Source organism: Archocentrus centrarchus, chromosome 20 (assembly GCF_007364275.1).
Source record: "Archocentrus centrarchus isolate MPI-CPG fArcCen1 chromosome 20, fArcCen1, whole genome shotgun sequence".
In the NCBI taxonomy this organism is placed as follows: domain Eukaryota; kingdom Metazoa; phylum Chordata; class Actinopteri; order Cichliformes; family Cichlidae; genus Archocentrus; species Archocentrus centrarchus.
In genome coordinates, this window is record NC_044365.1 from 19,420,192 (window position 1) to 19,437,762 (window position 17,571).

General features: G+C 39.8%; 1 protein-coding gene across 1 annotated transcript; it reads left to right on the forward strand.

The window, feature by feature from the left end:
* The first annotated feature begins 6,502 nt into the window (after positions 1–6,502).
* Positions 6,503–14,499, forward strand: LOC115799947 (FYVE, RhoGEF and PH domain-containing protein 6-like). The gene is made up of 15 exons (XM_030757236.1): positions 6,503–6,644; positions 7,119–7,169; positions 7,261–7,319; positions 7,403–7,474; positions 7,955–8,023; positions 8,150–8,233; positions 8,443–8,522; positions 8,604–8,706; positions 8,792–8,935; positions 9,022–9,124; positions 9,344–9,438; positions 9,525–9,653; positions 9,736–9,884; positions 13,979–14,026; positions 14,358–14,499. Exons 1-15 carry the CDS (start codon positions 6,503–6,505, stop codon positions 14,497–14,499), a joined length of 1,470 nt encoding a protein of 489 aa, XP_030613096.1.
* The last annotated feature ends 3,072 nt before the right edge of the window (positions 14,500–17,571 follow it).

The window sequence follows — 17,571 nt, forward strand, 5'->3', positions numbered from 1 at the left end:
CAGCACCTGAAGAGCTTCATGAAAGCTTTTTTCAGTGCTGAAAAACAGCTTCACACTTTGGGCTTCTTTGGCGGAAGGTAGATCTCAATAACAATTTTTAAATGTTTGAGAAGGCTTTTCCCAAACGAGGAATCCTGTTTAAGTGCAGCCGTCAGTAGTTTTTTTGGAGAGCCATACTTCTTAAAAAGCCTGTAAATCAAGGCCTTGTTAATGTCGTCCATGTTATTCTGTAGGACTCTCAAGGATTCTGCACTCGTAAATTTGTACAGTACCAAGTCTATTAGCGAGTATACCGTGTCCAGGATTTTCATGCTCCAGTCATTTCCCAGCTCATCCAATCCAGATCCGTTCATAGTGGATTCATTTTCTCATCTGCATTCTTTAATTAAAATGTCTCGTCCTCCCAAAACTGCTTTGAAATATTTAAAACCTTTGGAGGACGATAAGCATCAAGAACGATTTGTAAGTGTTTCAGAATTCAAGAATCAAATTCAATATTCAAAAATTTATTGACATATCGAGAAGTTCATAGAAATTTGTTTTGGTTAAGACCCACGTATTGTTTAAAACATACATAAAATATGATCCAATAAAATAAATCAATTAATGCTAAGTAAAATAATATAAGATCGTATAAAAAGTCATAAAACAATACAGAATGGTCTTTTTAGAAAGTGAGACCCCGAAACCCTACCAGTAAATAATTTTCTTTCTTTTCCAAGGTGCATGACTCCTATTCCAGAATTTTTTTTTAATTTTTTTTTTTGTTTTTTGACAAGACTCTCGATTCATCTGTAGTTTCATGTGATTATTTGAGTGATTATTATTATTGGGTATCCAGTTAACTTCCCACAATCATAACCATCCTTTATGGCAATTCAGTTCACTTTTATTGGCAGATAAAGAATTTTGCGACTTTATTTCTAATGCAATTAATGAGTTTCTTGTGTTTAATAAGATTTAAGTAATCTTCCTCTCTCCCTTCTGGGTAGGATTAATGTTGTCAAGATCAATATCTTAAATTTCTTTTCTATTTCAGGCTATTCCTGCCAAAATACTTTTTTTTTTTTTTTATTCTTCAGAATGATTTATGTGTGGTTTCATTTAGGACCTCTTCACGTTTGTAAAAAGTTACTGCAAAGATGTAAACTCAGTGGAGGACTGGCATTGCCTGATTTTCAGTCATACTATTGGGCCACAAATGTACAAAAAATTTACTGGTTAAAATCATCCAGTTCCGCTTGGTGGAACTATCATCCTTGTACTGGGTCTTCATTATCTGGTCTAATATTTTCTTCTTTACCTATAAAATGTTCTTTATACACTAATAATCAAGTTGTTTTTAATACATTGGAAAACTGTTGTCAGTTTAGGAGACATTTTAAATTTGTTGCTGCCTCTTCTTGATTCCCTTTGACTAACAATCATTTTTTTCCTCCGTCTCTTTGTGATCCTTCATTTTCACTTTGGTATCAGAGAGGAATAAAACAAACAAGAAACCTGTTCACATCTGGTGTATTTAATAGTTTTGCCAATTTACAAATTCAGAATTTTGCCTCTAAATGTTTCCCAAATTTCTCTGCTGTAACCCCTGAACAGCCCTGGGGAAAAAATGCTCTCCTGTAACCCACATCAGAAAGGTCTGATGTCAATGATCTATCATTTTATTTTAACTTTATGTTCTGATTCAAGTGTAAAATATAAAAATGCATGAGATAAAGACGTGGAAATATAGCTGATTAAATAGCTTTGGCAAGACGCCATTGACAAAATATGATCTTCCTCTTGCTTGTGCTTGTCTTAACCTGATTCAGTTTAAAGCGGTACATAGGGTTAATTTCTCCAAATCTAGGCTTTCTGAGATTTACCCAGATATGGAGGATATATGTGATAAATGTAAAGGCTCTCCATGTCAACCACATGTTCTTTTTCTGTCATTAATTGTATCATTTTTGGTCAAGTTACTTTTCAGTTATTTGTTCTTTTCTCAGACTGAATCTGCAGCCTTGTCTGCTTCTTGCTATATTTGGTATCCTCAACTCTTCTGTAGTACTAAATTCAGCTCAAAGGGATATTATTGCCTTTACAACCTTAATTGCTAGACGTTCTTTATTGTTACACTGGAAGTCTGATAAATTTTTATTTTATTTTAAAGCTCAAGAAAATTAAATATGATACGTGGTTGTACACAAAGGTTTTACCAAAAATGGCAATGTTTTCTTTACTATTTTTCTAACCTGGAGGTTTTGCCCAACTGAATGTGCCTGTTACTGTCATCTTTTGCTTTGGTTATGTGTATCTTTGTATATATCTGATGAGGCTGTTTTTGTTTTTTTTCTATGTATTTGTTGACTTTAGTGAGCTGAGATGTGAAGGGGGGTTGGGGGTACGAAAACTTCTTTTTTCCTTGTTATAAGGGCGGAAAAGGGGAAGGGAAGGGGGGCTGTCATGTGTACAGTGTATGGCACATTTTGATGTACCATTTTGTCATTATTATATTGTTTAATGTGTCAATAGGTGCATATGCCCAATAAGAATTAAACATTTGTTGTAATCTGGTTGTTTGGCACTATTAAAAAATATCTAAAAAAAAAAAAGAAGTCTTTTTGTACAGAAATCTGGTGAGAGGAGAGGACAGGAGGAGTTCCACCACATTTTCCAGAGATCCGGGGTAACAGACTCTGTGAACCTAACCTGCTAGTTGGGAGGTTTTATCTAACAAACTGAGTATCTCTCTGACTCCTCCCCTCCTGCTGCACCTGAACCACCTGTCTCACACTCCCATACATTTCCTCATTCATAAAGTCCCTGCAAAGCGATCAAAGGAGCGAATTCATCTGCGGACGTTTGTTTCTACAAGCATTGAAATCCCAGTTAGACGTTAGTTCCTTATTTTTGTACATAACATGAAGCTTTTACACACCGAGCATCCACCATTCACCAGCAGTGGATTCGTGCGCGTGGGGAACAGATCATTATTTCTTTTTTTTTTTTGGTGCTACACAAAGCACTGCAACTGCAACCTCAAGGCCAGCTACAAGCACAAGTATTGCCATCACACTTCAGCAGCAAACCAGTATAAATCATCAGCTTGTGAAACTTGAATTTCATTGAATTTTGTTTATATTCTTAAAAAAAAACAAATTTCCTAAGTCTTCTTGAAATGTGTTTGGAATATTAATGTGTATGAGGTCTTAGTCAAGACAAAAGTCACAGTTACACCTTCAAGTAAGTGGGATAAAGTTGTGTCTTCGGTGAGAGATGGGCTATCGTCTTACATGGCTTAGTGCTGTGAATCCACTGCCACCCCAAAAAAGACTGCTGCTCGATTTCGTGCTGGTAGTAAAAATAGGGAGTATAAGGTAGTAAATTGAACTCTAGGATTCCTGTATAAACCCTGTAATGGATTCATTTTCCCAACATGATCTGCATTCTTAACGTAAAATGTCTCATCCTCCCAAAACTGTACTGAAATATTTAAAACCTGTAAAGCTGAGACATTCATTATTATAATTTTGCCTTTATTGATAAAACTTAATATTCATCACAGACTTGGAAAGCTGCCCTGCATGTTTTTCAGCTAAATATGGAACTGTGACTGACCTCTGACCTTTAACAGTAACTCAGTGAAACATCTCTGGTGTGGCTGTCGAAGTCATCATCTATCAGTGAAGCTGATCTTAGATCAGATTAGAACCCTAAACTGGAAACATTAAAATAGTTTTTCTGTAAATCTCGTTACTCAGTTTTATCCAGTAATGACAGAAATAATGAAATTATCCATTAATAAATGAATAAAGTGAGGGTGCTATTCCATCAATAGATTCCATTTTTACTGCGGGATTATTTAAACAATTAAATGGCCATAAACTGAACTGTCATAAACTGCAGCATAAACAGTTTTGATTAAATAAAAACTGTCCTGAGGTCAGCTCCGACCCCAGGGTCTGCTGCTGTCTCAGTCTCTAACACACAGGTCGGTCAGTAAACTCAGTCTGAGTTGTTTGTCCACAGTTTTATCTTCACTTTCTGTCTCCTGCAGTTTGTCCGTCAGGCTGCAGCTCAATAATTAGATTTTATAACTCAAATGTAAAACTAGGCTGATTAAAGTGACTCGTCATGCTCCACGCTGACACGTTTGTCAGTGTGGAGCATATTTTTTTGGTTTTTGGATTTGGAGCATGCAGATTTTGAACAAAACTTTATTTTCCTGGACTTTGACAAATGACGATCTGATGGGACTCTGTTGAAGACAATAAAACACAAATACACACGTGCTTCCGTTGTTTTCCCACAGATGGGAACAACAGCCCCCCGTGCAGCTGGGTGAGTATTTGTGATTTTGCATTTATTCCTGTTTCTGTGCTTTACTTTATTTGTGTCTTAGGTAGGAAATCTCAACAGCACAGCTGATATTTTTTGGCGCTGAACATGTCAGCCAAAGCATGACAACACTGCCCCCATGTGCTGATAAATGAGAACTGCACTGTCACGAGGTACGAGTTCGAGTGCGTGCTCATAAGCAATCTGATGTGATTATTTAAGATGTGGCTAAAAGTTGAATAAAAACCATAAAAGTTCATTACTGCTGCAGTCACGAGTGGACTAAGTGGATTTTTGTTCTGCAGGATTCTGCTGCCTGTTAATCAGGGACTTGAATTTCATATAATATCCAGCAGATGGCGCTGCCTCAGAAGAAACCAGCTTAATTCCTCAGTTTGGAAGGGCGGCTGGATGTTCATGTTCCCTATAAGGACAAATATTTGTACATTCTTCTTCTCAAAGCTATAATTGTAGATGAAACCCTGAAATATTCTTTAAAACAATTCCCAACAAGTTATTTCATCATTTCTATTAGATAAACAGCCTCTGTAAAAATTCAATTCAATTCAATTTTATTTATATAGCGTCAAATCACAACAAACAGTCGCCTCAAGGCACTTTGTATTGTGGGTAAAGACCCTACAATAATACAGAGAAAACCCAACAGTCAAAACGATCCCCTATGAGCAGCACTTGGCGACAGTGGGAAGGAAAAATTCCCTTTTAACAGGAAGAAACCTCCAGCAGAACCAGGCTCAGGGAGGGGCAGTCATCTGCTGTGACCAGCTGGGCTGAAGGGAGAGAAAAAAGACATGCTGTGGAAGAGAGCCAGAGATTAATAATAACTAATGATTAAATACAAAGTGGAGTATAACAAAGTAAATAAGGTGAATGAAAAGAAACAGTGCATTATGGGAACCCCCCAGCAGCCTAGGCCTATAGCCTAAAGCTGATCCAGCCCTAACTATAAGCTTGATCATAAAGGAAAGTTTTAAGCCTAATCTTAAAAATAGAGAGTGTGTCTGTCTTCCAAATCCAAGCTGGGAGCTGGTTCCACAGAAGAGGGGCCTGAAAACTGAAGGCTCTGCCTCCCATTCTACTCTTAAGTATCCTAGGAACCACAAGTAAGCCAGCAGTCCGAGAGTGAAGTGCTCTGTTGGGGTGATATGGGACTATGAGGTCTTTGAGATAAGATGGGGCCTGAGTATTCAAGACCTTGTATGTGAGGAGAAGGATTTTAAATTCTATTCTAGATTTAACAGGGAGCCAATGAAGACTTATTCAAGTCAGAATAAGTCAGCCTTTTGCTATTTTTGCTCAGTATCTTTTCTGTTTACATTTTAATAGCACAGCTGTGAGTCTTTTGTTATGAAGGAAAAGCTTCTATATTTGATAACAAACTTTTATTCTGTCTATGATGATGATAGCGTGGGTCAGGCTGACTAAAGTGACTCGTCATGCTCCACAGTGACACGTATCAGTTAATCAGATTAAAATGGAGGCTCCGCTCTTTGTTTACCCATTGCCATGGTGAATCCTGGTATCAGAGCTCCATTGATGATGGCTTTCTTTCTTTTTTGCATGAGCTAACTCAGGGTGAACATACTCAGAGTTGATTGAACCAACTCTGAACAGCTGTTCTGGAATGGGAAACTCAGAGTTACTGATCTCAGAGTTGATCAACTCAGAGTTTGTTGAACATGCTTCCTGGAATAGGCCCGCTGTCTGCACACTGAGCATGACATGAAATCCTTCTTATATCAAGGAGGGAAAAATGGTATTATGTTTCAGTAAAAAGTACTTACATTTTCCTTCTCATGCATGTTCTGAGATCATTAGTTAGCTATAAGAAAAATAAAACTAGACTTCACTGAAGCTTCACCAAGTCAAGTTTATTTATATAGCACATTTAACACAGCAACAGTCGACCAAAGTGCTGTTTTACCAAAGACTAAAGGGGTTTACATTACAATGCACCCACCACACATGCACAGACAAATACTAAACATCAAAGCAACCCAGCAAACTGAAGCTGATGCAGAGGCAGAGTGGGTAAAGTGTAATAATAAAGTCAAAAATAGAACCAAAAACTCAACAGTATCACTAAGACTTAAAGTCACTCACACAAATACTCCAGGACCATGACAAACTGATCAGGCGGGGCGGCTCTGTAGTTGGCATGAAGCTGGACTCTCTGGTGCCAGCAGAGAAGAGGACTATGGACAAACTACTGGACATTATGGATGATGCCAGTCACCCTCTGCACACGGTCATCAGTAACCAGAGGAGCCTGTTCAGTGACAGACTGCTCCTTCCCAAGTGTAGGACCAACAGACTGAAAAGCTCCTTTGTCCCCCACGCCATCAGACTCCTCTTTGGGAGGGAGGAGGGGTAACAGGAGGACTGTGTGTGTGTGTGTGTGTGTTGGGGGGGGGGGGGGGGCAGCCTGAGCCTGAGCCTGACTACAAACACAATGTAATGTAAAGCAGAACTGGACAATGGACAGTATCAAGGTGCAATAACACTTCATCTGTCAGCCATCTTATATCTTCTTTGTCTTGTTGTATCTTTGCTTATTATTTATCTATTTGTTCTTTTGCTTGTATATTCTTGCATATTTCTGACTCACAATATTTCCAACTGTATCTCTGCTTGTATAATGTAAAAAGTGCTACTGGAACTTTAATTTCCCTGACGGAACCCTCCCAAAGGGATTAATAAAGTTTAATCTAATCTGTCCTTTCTGACAGAAAGCCAAACTTCTCCCTAAATTTGACCCACTTTCTGCTTCTCAGATTATCTGAAGAACCTTCCAGAGGACTCTAAAGATTACAAAGACATACAAGGTTAGATAAAGGACATCGCTCACTGCTCCCTGTTTTCCGCCTTTGTGCCGGACACAGTAACAGTGACGGTTTATCTTTGCTCTCCACGCAGCTGCCCTCAGCATCGTGAAGGAAGTGGCCAACCACGCGAACGACATCATGAAACAAGGGGTAACACCTGGCTCCCTTTAAAGCCTTTCAGCGTTTTGCGGTGAAGGAAAAGCGTTTGAGCTGTTTGTTGGTTTGTTTTGCAGGATAACTTTCAGAAGCTGATGCAGATTCAGTACAGCCTCAATGGGCACCATGAGATCGTCCAGCCGGGCAGGGTGCGTCTCAAAAGGCCCCGACAATCTGTTGCACTGTTGCATTCAGAGTTTTATTGTTGTAGATTATATAAGGACCATTAACAGTAATAATATAACAGCATAAAACACAGTGAGAAAGTGCTTGACAATTTGGATAAAAGCCACACATAAAGAAGTGCACATATGCCGACGTACCCGTGCACACTTGGTTAAGGAACATTAACACAAATAAGTAACACAAGCAGTGTTAACATGGCATGTAGTAATCAAAATTAGAGCACCATCTCTACATAATAATTAGCAGTTGAACTAAAGTGTGCCTGGCCTGTTAATTAATAGTGCTGTATGTTCTCAATGAGATTAAACACAATCCAGTCAGCTGAGGTTATTATAATGGCTGTGACTGTGCAGGTGTGTCACACCTTTGTGACATTATAAAGTTACCGATCGGCCCCTGAACTCACACTCAAACACACACCCCGCATGTGTCCATGTGTGCAGGTGTTTCTGAAGGAGGGCACTCTGATGAAGCTGTCCAGGAAAGTCATGCAGCCACGGATGTTTTTCCTGGTGAGCAGCCGGTGAATTCACCACAGCTCAGATTTCCTCCTCACAGCCGAGGAAATGAAATCTACCTTCACCACTGCACTTGCACTTGCCTGCTTCATTTTTTTGTGTTTCTTTTCATTTCTTCAGTTTAATGACGCTCTCATGTACACCACTCCAGTCCAGTCTGCCCAGTATAAACTCAACAGTGTCCTCTCGCTGGCTGGGATGAAGGTTAGAGACTGATGTGTTTTTTCCCCACCATTTTTAAAGTGTCTTTCTATTATGAGGTGTATGTGGCCTGCAGGTCTTGAGTTTGACACACCTAAAATCATTGAATGTGTGTTTTGATGTTTTATCTACACTGAAATATTGACTGTAGTTAATTATTGATGCGCCCGGGCTGAGTGTGCAGCAGCAGTTTCAGCTTTCTGGTGTTTCAGGTGAGTAAGCCCAGCCAGGAGGCCTATCAGAACGAGCTGAACATCGAAAGCGTCGAGCGCTCTTTCATCCTGTCTGCAAGGTCAGCACTCGGGCGAGTACTGCATCAGATTTTGTGCGTCGTGAGCTGTAAACTCAAAAAAAGTACTGATTGTGTTCACAGCTCAGCTACCGAGAGAGACGAGTGGCTGGAGGCCATCGCCAAAGCCATAGAAGACTACACGAAGAAGAAAATCACCTTCATATCGAGTCGAAGTCAGGAGGAGGTAAAAGCACAAAGTCTGTGTGGGTGTAAGGTGTGAAGATTTCACCTTTCACCTCCATATAAACCTTAAGCCTTTCTGCCCTCAGGCAGAGGGCATTGTTGACAGCGAGGCCCCGTTAGGTTCAAAGGCTCCCATCTGGATCCCGGACCTGAGGGCCACCATGTGCATGATCTGCACCTGCGAGTTCACCCTCACTTGGAGGAGGCACCACTGTCGCGCCTGTGGAAAGGTCTGCACCACCATAACAACTGCTACTCCTTCACCTTTTGTGTTATACGAGGCTCGTCTCACGGGAGCTCCATGTCCATCCCACAGGTGGTGTGTCAGGCGTGCTCCACCAACAAATACTACCTGGAGTACTTAAAGAATCAACCAGCTCGCGTGTGTGATCACTGCTTTGCAAAGCTGCAGGAGAACAGTAAGTAAAGAGGAAGGTTGCACTGGAGAATCAGCAGCAGGATGTCACATTTTAAGAGTTGCTGTCGTGGAAGGACATGAAAAGGCCCACAGCAGCAAAGATGTGAAAGCCGAGGGTTTTATAGTATGAAAAACACAACCTTGTCCTTTATTACGTTGTAGTTTATTTACTTTTGGTGTAATGTTTTATTCTATATATCGACTTTCTGCCATGTTTTAGGTGACCGCTGTGCTTCGACATCAATTTCTCCCATCAAATCTGGAGCTTTCTCCTTCACCAGAAAACAGAAGAAGATTCCTGCTGCACTGAAAGAGGTAAACTGGCTAAATATGTGTCAGCCGTGTGATAGTTTGCATCTTTGGCACTGGGAGGATTCATTTATCTGATGTTGTTTATCCAGGTGTCTGCCAGCACAGAGAACTCCTCCATGAGCGGCTATCTAAACAGGTCAAAAGGCAACAAGAAGCAGTGGAAGAGGCTGTGGTTTGTCATAAAGAATAAAGTCCTGTACACCTACGCTGCCAGCGAGGTACTCACACTGAGCCATCTTGTGGTTTCCTATAGACTGTGCAGTTTTTCCAGACGTATTAAATGCTTCCTTTTCCTTCTAGGATGTGGCGGCGTTGGAGAGCCAACCTTTGCTGGGCTTCTTCCTGAGAGAGGAGAAGAACGGGCCAGCTCAGAAGCTGCAGTTTAAGCTGTATCACAAAAACACACTGTTTTACATCTTCAAAGCTGATGACATCCCCACAGCGCAGAGGTATCAGACACACACTGCACCCATGCTGTACTTCCAAAGATTTTGGTTTGCTCTCCAGCATTTGTGGTAACAGCAGAGCTCAGTTTAATGTGACATGAAAGAGGTGCTTGATGCCAGTGTGGCTGTTTATAGTGCAGCCAAACAAACTTGTTCGTTTTTAATATCCAGGCAGCAATGATCTGATTTGATGCTGCATTCTCACTGCTGAAAAACACATTTTAAACCACTTCTCAGAGGCCTCAGAGTTTCTCCTTATCACTTGTTTTGGTTTCCTTGTTGTCTCCTCCACGTCTGCGTCTGACCATCACCAGAGCCCCGAATATCTGAGATTGATAAACACATACCCACCAAGAACACACTGTGCCTGGCTGACACCAAACATTATGTGCTTCTGTGTCATTAATCAGTTATGTTTATTTTCCAGTCTAAGACAGATTTCTCAGGCAAATAAATGTATAGATGGTAAAAGCAAACATATACCATGAGTATATTTGAAACTTCATAAAAACTCATTTCCTTCAGGCTCTAACAGCCTGACTGAGCACTGAGTTTTCAGGGTAAATTTGTTATTACCAGTTACGAGTGCAAAGTATCACTATTTTCTGTTGAGAGTTTAATCATGTAACAGGGTGGGCTTTTACTGTGAAAATCTGGCTTCAACATGGAAACAGAAAGTGGACATTCTGCTCTGTAGGTTCATCTCTCTGGTTCAGAGATTTTTAGAAACGTATCACAAAACATCCTGGCGACAACTCAAAGTGTCACAAATATTATTGTAGATATTTTTAAATACAACGTGCATTTTTGCCTGTTGAGCCACATTAGAAGTGGTGACAGACTAATACTGTACATTAAAGAGCAATGCTGACATTTTTTATTAAGCCAAGAGCTAATATTTATAAAATAGGAAGATTTATTGTTTTTATAAAAAGCACAGGCTCCCTTTAACTGTGGGAGTCTGGGTTTGTTTGGAGATACTTTCCATTCAAAATCATTTTATTTTTAATACACGGGGCTTTTTTTTATGAGCTCATGTGATTTGAAGCTGACAGTCGGTTCAGTCGGTTGCTAGCAGATCTCCCAGGTACCAGTTGCCTACAAAACCTTCTAATGTATTTTCTTACCCTGTCATCAGTGGCATCATGTGGCATCATTGGTAGTAGCTTCAAAGGCTGGTCTTGAAGCCGAGAGAGGTTTATGTGTGAACAAGCCTTTGACTGGTACTGTAGCTGAGGCAAAGAGTGAGTGTTATCTTAACAGATGCTGTTGCATTTCCTGTTATTTCTGGCAATTTAATAAACAAAACTGTATTTTATGAATTTCTCCTTATCAACAAAATGTATGTTAAACCCCACTTTGAAAAAAAGGCTACAAAGTATTTTTTTGTGATTCCATCAGCTTGCCCAGATCAAAATGCATCATCATCACACTCAGAACAGAAATGCATGTGATGACCTAACGGCAGTTTTCACACTTTTGAGGGTCCGGTTCTGGGCCTTGGGCCACACGTTTTGCACCCCTGTTATATCTGTAGTTAATTAAGTCATTTATCTGGCTGCAAGGGTGCATTTAGGTAACATTACAATTTTTACCACCATGTATTATGTATTGATTTGAACCACTGAAAACCATTTAAATCAAACCTGTTATACAGCTAAGTAAATAATTTGTTTTCAAAATTGGTAATGTTTTAGGATGAAACTGGAAAAGTAAACCAAAATATATCTGAATGGAGTCTGGCAAAGAGCAGACGCGCCAGGGTTAGAAGAATCACTGAAATCCATTAAAACAACACTTGTTATAAATGTGCAATTAAAGCTGAAATGTAGTCTCAAGCATAGTAGTTTGAAGTTTTCATCCTGGACCAAAAAACTCTGAAACAACTTGCCATAAATGTGCACCCTCCCTCCATCCAGCTCCACATCAGATTCTGTATCCCACTGAAGAATTTGCCCAAACCGAATTCTTCCAGAGGGAACTGCGAGCTACTAAGAAACGGGTGGGGGGGGGGGGGGGGGGGGGGGGGGGGGGGGGGCAAAAAAGAGGAAATGGCCAGAGTCCCAGCAAGCAGGCCGCCTCTGCAGATTCTGCCACATGGACCTGAAACAGGGACCAAACAGTCCACACATACATACAGGCTTCCCAGGAGTGGCAGGGAAATGCATTCACTGCCCTTCTAAAGTGTACTGTCTATACAGAGATAAGGGCATGGCCAAGGAGATGACCTGGAAGCAGTTTCAGGAGTCTCCTTTCTATGAGGCAGAGAGACATAGATGGGTAGAAGAACGAAAAAAAAGAGGAATAAATAGTTGGCATTGTACATAATTCAGAGGGTTAATTGCTGTGAATGTTTTTTTTTTCTACAAATGCAAATATATAAATGTAAGTAAGTTATTTTTTACAAGAACATCAACACAGTGTTCTCCTCTTTGTAGCCACTTTGAGCTCAGCTATATCTTTATTTGTCTATGCTTACCATAAGGTGCTGGCCTTAAATCTCATGTTATTCCTAAAACACTTCATGTAATGAATACAGTCCATGCTTTTTGTAGAGGAGTCACAGCTTTTATCTTTGTAACCTTTCTTTTCTATTTATGTTATTATAAATAGGACTGCTTGGGAGACAGTCCAACTCAGACATGTGCTATCTTTGGTTTAGGTATTGCTTTCTGGCTCTATCTACAAAAATGGTTCAATAAGGGGAGATCACATGGAAAAAAATTGACAATTTATTGAGATACAGAAATAACTTAAGTGAGTCTGAAATTAGACTCCAATAATCCACCATAGCAAAAAGAATCCCAGAGGTGACAGGAGTTAGGACAGGACCCCTCCACCGTCTAGAAGCTGATAGCGGTGGAGCTGAAGATGGATGCTTGGATGGGGCTCTGAGTGACCACAATGAGGAGGAGAACCCACAGTGGGTTGTACAAATGAGTCTGAAAGACAGAATGGAAGAAAATGGAAGAAAAGCAATGAGATTTAAAGCATTCAGAATGAGGCTGATTGGCTTAGAGAAGGCAGGCAAGAAAATGATTGGACTACAGTAATGATGTCAGTATTGAGTTTAAGAGCATGGGAAAATGCAGGTGATATAAATGTTGTAGCCAATTTTGGTATGTAGTGGTGTCACTTGGGCACTAGGGGGCATAGTTTTTAGATTGCATGCCTGCTCTATATAAGGAAGGCTTTAGGGGCACAGGCGTAGGGAATTCGTGCCAGGAGGAAGCCACACAGTTTTTCAACTGTGTGGTTGATTCTGAGGGATATGCCCTGTTTTTGGAGCTTACCTTTTATCTTGTCGTCATGCACTCAGGTTTTGTAGCTGTTGTTTAAGCTTTGACTAACAAATAAAGCATTGAAAGTAGCAGACGTCGCAGACCTCAGTCTTTTCACCTAACTGCGTCTGAAATGGCTTCAAATTCCCTCAAATGGCCTTTTGGTGGTTGGATTGCCACTACAATAAAGAATAGATAAGCAGGCAGATGAGTGATCACAGAGCTTCCTTATGGAACTTAATTTTCTGTTTCATCAGAATAAATCTGTTACAGCTTCAGTCTTTGTATTTAAACTGGGTTATCTAGATGACATAAAAATACACTGATGGCCTGTTTGCCCTCTGCTGTACGTGTGGAAACACACACACACACACACACACTGAGGTCCTCTAACCCTGTTTGTAGGGTGGCTGAACCATTATAAAAACAAGACCTTCTCCATGGCTGCTAATATTTTATGTTACAATATTTAGCATTTGAACTTTATGATGATGTGCTACTGCTTTATCACAGCTGTGCAACAGATTACATCTTTGCTAACATTTGCTTAGATTTGTTCATTTACTCATTTGTGATCTTTAATGCATTAAGTCTTAGGAATGTATGTATATGTCGGTAACCTACGACAAATTCCCCCAAATGAAAATAAACCTTTTTCATAATACTGTTTTGATTTCTCTCTCAAGTTTTTCCCATAATCATGAGCCAATTACTTTCCAGTTAATTGATGTGACCACATCTGCTGTGCGCTGTGACTGAAAGCAAGGTCTGTCTAAAACAGTGCTTCTCAATTATTTTCTGTTATGCCCCCCCTAGGAAGAAGAAAACCTTTTGCGCCCCCCACCACCCCCACTCTGCTGCGCTGTGAGTAGGCAAAAAAAAAAATGCACCATATTACTTACTGCGCACACTCTGACAATGAGAGCGCCACTGCCACCTACTGTTGTGGATGTGCAATTACAATTTATTCTAGTACGGCAAAAAAGAATGTTCACCGGGGTCAGACGTTTGTCCTTGGTGGAACATCACATGTGGAAGGTTCCTATTGGTGCAATAAGAGAGCCACGTGTTTTCATGAGATCTGTTTAACTTCCTGGTGATGGCTTAAATACCAAAATGCACTGGAGGTTTTTAGGTTAACCATGAAATAAGTATAAAAGCATTTTATTTAAAAAGAGAGTGCTTTGTGTTGCAGGAGTTTCCTGATTGATGCAGAGGATTGCAGGGAATGCAGAGCACCTGGTCAGTGTTCTGCAGGATTATTTAAATCCTGCGTTTCGAGGCCCTGTCCATCGCTGTCACAGCACCCCTGCTTTCATCATGAAGTGTGGAATTAGGACCCAAATGCAGACAATGCAGAGTGAAAAAAGGCAAGCTCTTTATGTAGGCCAATGAACAAAAAGTCCAAAACAAAGTTCACAAATAAAGTGGAAAAAATCCACAGACACACAGGCGCATACACAACCAGAAACACACAATGAAGGCTAGCCAAAGCTCAGGCAAAACCTAATAAATAATAATAATAAAAACTTATCAAGAAACTCAAGGACCTAAGGGGAAACACTATTTATATACAAAAAGGTAACCAGGAATTAGGACACAGTGGGATAAAGAGATGCAGGTGAAGATAATTAAAGTCAGTAAGACAGGAGGAAATGAAGGCACATGAATGAACTTTACTCGGGGGGGGGGGGGGGGGGGGGGGGGGGGCACAAGAGGATGGGACAGGAAACATGGAGAGAATGAAATAAACTCTAATACAAACTATGGAACTATGAACAGCAGGCTTCCCATATATGAAAATCAAGATGAAACATATTAAACTAAGGACCAAAGAAAGAACATTTTAAATATGTTCTTTTAAGTTATCATCTTAATTTGGCTTTGCATATACATTACATGCCATGCACTTGCCAACTCATCCATGCACCACTTTACACCAAACCTTTGGTAAACCTTAATCAGGTGTTGGTGTGGCTTCATTGTGTTGTTGCGGCCCACAAGTGTCAAAAGGTGATTGCTGATATTTAGACTGCTTTAAATGACTTTTTGACTGTCAGTCTGTCAAACATATCTCTCGTGAACGATATCAAGTAATTTTGAGCCATAAATAACATTTCTGTCATAAGGTACAAGCTGTAATCAGTTTTTGGCAAAGTGACTTTTATAGATCTTTGATTTATGCACGTAAACAGTCTCATTGACATTAAAAATGTATTTTTCAAGCGAGATCTGCCCAAGGGGGCAGCAGAAATTGCAGCAGTTCTATAAAAATATTGTAAATGGCCAAAAAGGACTGGATTGATTATAATTTAGAACACAGAGTCGATATGATAAACAGCTTCCTAAATCCTGTTGATTATACCCTGTTTATTGAAATAAACTTTCTTGTGCTTTCAAAACAGATCTGATAAGATTACTGAAAACTTTTCAGCAATTAACAGAAACAGATGAGATAAAATATAAATAAATAATAATCCCCATACAAGTTAATGTCTCAAAAGTCTCCTCATGCCAGCATTAATCACATTAAATGGATACATCAAAGTATTCCACAGCAGTTTGGACCATCAGATGCAGTTAAAGAATGACATATTGTTGCTGTGGATTCATTTGCAGGCTATGCTTATTACAGCAGCATGATTTTCCATTCATTCCCATTCATGTTAATAAAGAGATATCATTTTAGATTTACTGTGGCACAGAAGCTTGTTCCTCCTGCCCTGCTTGTTTTGGTGAAAGGAAGGAGAATACAAGGAAATATGATGCAAAAAAAAAAAACAATGAAGGAACACATCAAGTCAACAGTTCAGTCATCTTTCAGCAAAGCATTAAAGCATGAAGCCTGGCCACAACAATCCAGGACTGTTGTCTCTGATGCCGCCCAGTCAACGAAGCACATTTCTCTGCACTGCTAACAATGGCAAGACAAAATAGTCCCCCCATGGTTTTCAGTAGCATAAATTTCCTTTTTAGATTTTTATTTATGATTTTTGGTCATTTTTAATCAAGGAAAATTTCAAGTGTTTTTAATCAAAAATTGTCAAGTGTGCTTAATGAGAGAAGATTAATAAAGACTTCGGAAACATTCATCTGAAACCACAGGAATAATCTTTGTGGTAAGTAATAACAGCTGATCAAAAGCTAGTTATGTAATATCCCAAGGTAAGAGGAACATCCACAACACAGCCACATTTCAAAGGAAATGGGAAAAGAAAATAGCTGTGTGTACTCTGTTTTGTCTGTTTGTGGGGAAGCTGTTTTTTTTTTGGATCACAAGAATACACAAAAAGTCATGATATAGGCCAGTGTTTTTCAACCTTTTTTGAGCCAAGGTACATTTTTTTCATTGAAAAAAATCACGAGGCACACCACCAGCCAAAAATGTTAAAAATGATACTATATTAACAATATAGTCATTCTTATCAAAGTGTTTTAAATGGGAATCAAATAAACACAAAAAATATATATCTTCTTTCAAATAAAAAGTGCACGTAACATGTCCACTTCAAGCTTGAACATAACAAATGCCACAACGTGGTCTTATAGTAGAAAACTTCAGTGTTTTGCAAACTTATTCTGTCCAACAGCATTCTATTACCAGGAATAACACAACACAACAATACATGGAAATAGAGGCAAGCTCACAGCTGATGCCAGTTTAATATCATCATCATGTATAAGTCATTGTTAACTATAAAATATGTATGCTGTGTGAGCGTTTCAGATGGCTCTCATGTTGCAAAACTACCGCTGCAAACTGTCGGTCTGTGCATTCAACCTATGCTTTTCGTGCCTCCAGTTTCTTGCTGTGGGGTTTCAATAATGATTCTGGTGAAGGAGTCGCTCTCATGCCTCCGCTAGTGACCACACTCCCTGGCCAATCAGTGGCATGCTGTACTCGGCGTCACATTTTTGTATCGCCTCGGATCGCTTAGAACCTCGGGTGAGTGAGTAGGGAAAAAGGACCGGCAAAGTCTACCTGATTCTAATGGAAATGCCGTCAAATCGCGGCGAGTCGTTCCGTATGGAAACGCGGCTTAATTCTCTTGTCTCTATGTACAATGCAATTCGCTACCTGCTGCTATCTAGTCTAGTGATATGGAAGAGTATTACATGATTATGCCCCCAGTCACTACTACAGCACAGACACTCGTGGCATATTAGGTAAAACTGGATAATTTCCCACGGCACACCTGACGATCTCCCACGGCACACTAGTGTGCCGCGGCACACTGGTTGAAAGACACTGATATAGGCCACATAGATTTCTATTTTATCTCACAATATATGTTGTATATACATTATATATAATGTATGTATATCATGTATTTAATTTGCATTATGCATTATGATTAAACTACCTTAACCTCCTTAGACCCTGCGTCCTCATATGGGGACATTACAGT

What these genes read in the sequence shown, in the direction of transcription:
- LOC115799947 (XM_030757236.1), top strand. Translation starts at nt 6,503, where the DNA reads ATGAAGCTGGACTCTCTGGTGCCAGCAGAGAAGAGGACTATGGACAAA. An exon ending in TGCAAAGCTGCAGGAGAACA is followed by an intron (nt 9,125 to 9,343) that starts GTAAGTAAAGAG and finishes GCCATGTTTTAG; the next exon opens with GTGACCGCTGTGCTTCGACA. An exon ending in TTCCTGCTGCACTGAAAGAG is followed by an intron (nt 9,439 to 9,524) that starts GTAAACTGGCTA and finishes TTGTTTATCCAG; the next exon opens with GTGTCTGCCAGCACAGAGAA.